The sequence below is a fragment of the Corapipo altera genome, unplaced genomic scaffold (assembly GCF_003945725.1).
Source record: "Corapipo altera isolate COAL_440 unplaced genomic scaffold, ASM394572v1 107b, whole genome shotgun sequence".
NCBI classification, from domain to species: domain Eukaryota; kingdom Metazoa; phylum Chordata; class Aves; order Passeriformes; family Pipridae; genus Corapipo; species Corapipo altera.
In genome coordinates, this window is record NW_020884951.1 from 2,390,910 (window position 1) to 2,396,909 (window position 6,000).

A 6,000-nucleotide genomic window follows, 5' to 3' on the forward strand; every position below is an offset into this window, starting at 1 on the left:
CTTGAAAGCCGAGGAGCTGGAGGGGGTTTATGGCAGGGGTGAGTGTGGAAAGGAGCCAGCACACACGGAGGAGCCTGTCCCTCCCTCCCCACAGCCCTGGCACTCAGCTCCACACTGTGAGGCTGGAGTACTTTTGGAAGAGCCTGGCTGCACTCACTGTGTTGAGGAGGATTTGAATAGGAAAAGTTTTGTTCCAATTCCACTTGGAAGGAGACAGCTTTTTTTTTTTTAAAAAAAGAAGACCCAAACACAAAAGCAGAAACACAAAGCAAACCAAAAAGTCAGAGGGGAAAAACTCTTTTGGATGCGCTGTAAGGGCGGGAGGAATGTTCACTGTGCTCAGGGATGCTGAATAGCTGCAGTGTTTGTCAAAAGTTCTTCCATAGGAGATAATGTATTCATAAAAGGACTTAGTTAATTCTATTATTAGTTTCACTAATTATAATTTTAAAATAAAGGGAGGACAGTAACTTCTATTTGCTTTCGTCTCTGCGGTAGCAAGGCCTAAGGAGCGTTTGAGAGAAACCAGTGGGTGAGGGAAAAACACCAGGATAAACTGAGTGGGGTTTGATGGAAATGCTCTTTCTACACCCCTCAACTTGACTCTTTAGAAATTATCTTTTTTTGTATTAACTGCTGATGCTTTATAAAAAGGAATTGTGATGATCCTGCACCCACTGACCCTCCACCTGAACCCCTCAGGTGGGTGTGGAGGTGGGGCCTTCCAGCTGGCAAAGGAGAGAAGTGGCCCTGTGAGACAGGCTCCCTGTTTGCCACTCACTCCACCTCTCCTAGGATGGGAATTTCAGAGGATCCTAATTAGCACCTAATGATTAAGGGCAAGTTTTGGCAAGTTCTTTGGCCCCTTTTCCCCCCTGGTCAGTTGGACCTGATGCCTGTCGAGGGGTTCTGGCATCACTGGAGCTGGATCACCTGCCAGACCAGGCAGCCAGTGCTTTCCTGGGGGCTCCTGCTCATTCCTGGTTAAAGCAGCACCTGCCAAAGCTCCAAGTGTGGAGCTTTCACAGAGCACCCTCCTGCCTGCACTCCTGTGGGATCTGCTCGGTCACTCCCGGAGAACAATAAATGGAAGTTGGGTGGCTCTTGGACTTGGCAAACCTTAATGAGAAGGTGGTGCTGCCCTTTGCTGAATATTCATGAGGAACTAATTCATGCTCATGTTTCCAGATTGTGCTTCAGTCTGGGTGGGTTTTTGTGTTGTTTTTTGTCTTGGCTCACTCTGTTCAGCAGCCAACGAGCTGTTGAAGCCTCGGCTTGGCAATCAGAGGGATTTGTAGGTCATCCTTCTGCTGTTCAGTTATATGCTAATTAGCCAGAGTGGGAATGATTGGCAGGCATTAATGGCCCAGACAGCCCAGGAGTGTGACCTTACAGACAGGCACAAGAACTGCAGCTCCACAAACGCTTTCACTGCGCTGGGTTTGGCTTTGCTGATCAGGGGTAGTCACGAGGGTGGTGGTTTGTTTTGACAGTCCTTCCTGGCCTTGCCCCCGCAGCTGCAGCGCTGCTTAAATTAGGAATCACCCGTGGAGGACTCCCTGCTCCTCTGGATTTGATGTGGATCACTCTGTTCTGAGGCGTGAAGTTGCTAATGCAGAGTCACAGTACCCAATATTGCAGGTGGTGATTCCAGAAGATGCACTTCCCTTCAGAGCTCTGGTAATTCCAGGAGCTGCAGGGCAGCAGTTGTAATTGCTAGGGTGAAAAGGTTTGCTGGGTTAAGCCTGCACTGCTCTGGACAGTTACATGTAAGCAGCAATAGTCAAATTGGTGTCTCTGCATTTCCCCATGGTAATTGTGCTTTCCCAACAGCCAAGTCAGGACTCTTGTGAGGTGAGAATTCCTTTTCCCAGAAAGGCAGCTGGCAGGAACACTTGTTACTGTTAATGGGAGCCAACCATGTTGAGCCCAGGCAGGGGTTGTGGGAGCCCCCAGGCATCCTGCCACGTAGGACATCTCGACAGACAAATGGAGTAGTCCGTGCAAGTGGAATGGGGAAGCAAAATTTCATGGCAGGGGAGGCTGCAAACTCTGCAGTCACTACTGAGTGCATGAGGAAAATCCCTAGTAGCCACCAGTCTGGCTGATTTGTGGTGGCACTGGTGTGTGTTTGCATATCCATGGATTTCGGAGTGGGGGCAAGAGAACAGGATTTCAGGGCTTTCAGAAGGTAGGTGTTGAAAGATACCATTAATTCTCAGGAAGCTGGGATGTCCTAATTCTGCCTTCTACCTTCTTGAGCTTTCCAAAGCCAGACAGAGGATCTGGACATCCTGTATATACCCTGCAGTATGTACACACCAATGCTCAGCTGCTTGAATCTGGCACTGAGACTTCTACCAGGCTGGAATTCCTTGATTTTAGCAATTTAGTTGCTAAAACATCAGTTACCACCTGATGTGGCTGTTTGTCAACCTGGGCTCTACTCATGGTTGTGTCTTGATTTCTGAGTCCTCTGTGGTTTCCCAGTCAGTGCAAGGCAGGAACCAACATCCTGGTCCTCAGCCCTGCTGCTCCCTGCCTGCTCTCAGGGCTTCCTTCTCGAGTGTCTCTGGTTGCTCTTGTTGGTCTGTGCTCTCTTTGCACCACTGATGGCAGGGACGTGAGGGCTTCCTGCCCACGTGTCACCCTTGCAGGCTTCTGCTTTCCTTTTTCTACTCTTCAGAAACACACAGTAAAAGCTTCAGAACAGAAAATTGCTAAACTCTAACAAACCTGTCCTTGACCCTGCTGTGTTTCTGACATTGCAGTGTTTGCCCTGTTGTTTCTGAGCTGAGCACATCAGCAGATGGTGAACAGGGTTTTGATGTGTGAGCACGTCTCAAGTTTACTGGACACTGAAGAGGTTGAGAGGGGGAACAACACCTCATCAGGGGGCTTTTGCCACGATGCTGACATGACAAATGCTTCTTGTGCCACGGAATATTGCCAGAGCTGGGTCCTGAGGTGTAACTGCATCCAGGGTAGGCAACGGGCTGTGAAGGCAGAGTGAATGGGAAGTGACCTTCTGTTCTGGCTGGGTTGACCAGAATTTGTCTATGGGAATACAGAATTGCATAAAGGTGTTGATGCATGTTCTTATCTGGAAAATGCCAGTAACTGGTTCTGTTTCACCTCTTGTGTCTACAGGAAAGAAAGAAAAAGTTTGAGAAGGATGGTGAGAAGTTTTACTCTATGCTGGATCGCCACCTGCACTTGTCTTCCAAAAAGAAGGAATCCCAGTTACAGGAGGTGTGGATGGAGTTTCTTTCAGAGTTGGGTCCAGAAGCAACACTACCAGCTGCTCTAGATCTTAAAAAAAAATTTGGGGGGGGGGGAATTATTCCTTCCAGTAATCTGTTGAAGTTGATAATCAGTTAAATCTACTCAAAGCCTGGATTCTCTGGGTGAGGCCAGGGAAATCAAGCTCGTAGTTCTCCGTGTGTGTTGGGTGCTGTGAGTGGCTTTATGGTTGTCGCCTTATTGCCACCCTCATGGTGTAGGACAGCGACCAGGGGCACTGGCACAGCTGGGTACTGGCCACCCTTTCACCTGAGGAACTGCTCTGGCTGAAATAACCCATTATTATTCCTTTTGCTGGTCTGTTGTTGTCTCGCTGCTGGTGCTTTTGGGTGGCTGTGGGGGCAGGCAGAGGAGATGTGTCCCGTGGTCCTGCCCTGCTGCAGCTCTGGAACTGCTGGTTCCAGGTTGCAGATGGAGTCAGGGTGGTGACAGTGACCTTGTCCTCCCAGGGCTGTGGGTGGAGAAGGGGCTTGTGCTAAAATAACAAATGAGCTTTGGGAAGGCCTTGTCCTTGCAGAGTGGGGTGAGGTTCTGGATCCATGAATGAAAAGGAGGCAGAAATAGGCAAACTGAGAAGAATATCCAATATCCCAGTTCAAACCTGGACTGGAGACCTGGCAGGCTGTTTTTAGTGAGGACAAAGCTACCTGTGGGCTGACAGACAAAAGCGACTCAAGTATTGTAAAACTACATGTGATGTATTTTCTTTTTCCACCTCTCCCTCCTTCTTTCAGGCTGACCTTCAGGTGGACAAAGAGAGACACAATTTCTTTGAGTCCTCCCTGGAGTACGTCTACCAGATCCAGGAAGTACAAGAAAGCAAGAAATTCAGTATTGTGGAGCCGGTAGGAGCTTCCTTTTCTCTCAGCCTCGTTGGCTGGTGCTCAGGTGTGCTGATGTGTTACCTGCTCTGCTCACCTGTCATGGCCTGGCCTGCAGTGCTCCCAGCCTGGGGCTGAGTACAGGGACCTGGGTGGTGGCTCTGCCCAGGTGCCAGGTGTGGTGGGATCATGTGGATTTTGTGGATGAGCACTCTCCAGATCTGCTCTGGGTCTCCCCATAGGGTCTTTTATTCTGGGAGTGTTTTATTCAGGCAGATATGTGGGTGGTAGCCTGGGCTTTAGAGACACTGTGTTTGATAAGTCATGCTGAGGCTGGCATCACTCCAAAGCTTTAAGGAAAAAAGAATTGTAATTTCTGAAGCCTGGCTGTCTGTCCATCCTTCCTCCAATTAGAAATACAGAAGTTCAGTCTGCCCTTTCCCTCGTTGCAGGTGCTGGCATTTCTCCACAGCCTCTTCACTTACAACAATCTGACAGTGGAGCTGACACAGGATTTTCTCCCCTACAAGCAGCAGCTCCAGCTCAGCCTGCAGAACGTGAGTCCCTGCCCAGCTGCAGGACTTTTCCATTGACTTCTGTTCTCATTTGGATTTACATGCCTCTGATGGCAAGGCCTTTCCACCCGAGCAGCCCGGTCATGTTTCCACTTGGGGAGGTTGCAGATACAGTTATTTCCTTCTCAGCTCACTGTGTTTTCCCCTCTCCTGCACATCAGAGTCTGCAGGTCTATGAGAGTGTTTTCTGTGTCTGGGAGGGGCTGTTGCAGTCGCATCATTTAACCTGGTGCACAAACAAACCTGAGATTATCTTCCAGTGTAATGAGATCGAAATTGTGCTCTGAAAAGGCCTCTAACCTTGATCCTAATCATACTGGCTTACTACAGGCTTGCTACATGCTTTGGTAAGCTCCTCTGCTGGCCAAGTGTGCTCATGGGGTAAAATATCCGGGTCCTGTTTCCTTTATCCTCAGTCTTTCCTTGCTGGCCCTCATGCCCATGGAACAACAGCCATAATGCTGAGCCAAGCTGGGTTTGCTGCTGGCTCATTAATTGGTCCAAGTGGTGTTCCATCAAAATGCCTGGATTTTGTACCCTGTGTTGACAGGACTCCCCTGCCAAGCAGTGTAGCAGGGCCTTTGAGGAATCAACACCTTTGTGAGAACACACCTCTCACCTGAACAATGGTACCAGGAGAATCTCAGGTGCTGCCTCTGCTCCACCCAGCCCAGAAATGTGCTGAGGTTCTTTTACTGAGGGAACGAGTGGCCTCCCAGCTGTGCCTCCTCAGCACCATCTCCATGCACCATGGGTCAAACCTTGTGTTAAACCTTGCCTCTTCAATTATCTCTAAGAGCCCAGTGCTTTTCATAGCCAGAGTTTCCATGAGGATTTGTGGAGTGGCTTCCAAATTTCGTATCTTGGGGACCAATTAATTTCTGCCAGACCACCTCAGATTTATCCAGGAATACTTTCAGCTCACTCTTTGCTCATTTTCAAATGTGCTTCTATTTGTTTTCTCTTACCAGACAAGGAATCACTTTTCCAGCACACGGGAGGAGCTGGAAGACCTGAAGAAGAGGATGAAGGAAGCGCCCCTAACCTGCAAGCTCCCTGGGCAGCCGACCATCGAGGGCTACCTCTACACTCAGGAGAAATGTAATGGCTTTGGGATGCACCTGGATGTGTTAGGGAATGTGCAGGCCTGGGCTGCCCTGACATAGCCCTGCTGTGGGATGCACTTGGCTCCCGAGCCCAGGCCAGTCCTGCTGCACCGGGTGTCACCACTGCCAAGACACAGGGTGTCCAGGATTACAGCACTGCCAGGGCACAGGGGTGTCCAGGGTTACAGCACTGCC

General features: G+C 49.6%; 1 protein-coding gene across 2 annotated transcripts in view; it reads left to right on the top strand.

Annotated features, from left to right (window-relative positions):
* The window catches only part of OPHN1 (oligophrenin 1), a 53,119-nt gene that overhangs the window by 25,130 nt on the left and 21,989 nt on the right, over nt 1–6,000 (top strand). For both annotated transcript variants that reach the window (XM_027663094.1, XM_027663095.1), the window contains exons 5-8: nt 3,151–3,252; nt 4,038–4,148; nt 4,577–4,681; nt 5,671–5,800. In XM_027663094.1, coding sequence (XP_027518895.1) covers nt 3,151–3,252; nt 4,038–4,148; nt 4,577–4,681; nt 5,671–5,800 — 448 coding nt within the window. The remainder of the gene's footprint in view (nt 1–3,150; nt 3,253–4,037; nt 4,149–4,576; nt 4,682–5,670; nt 5,801–6,000) is intronic.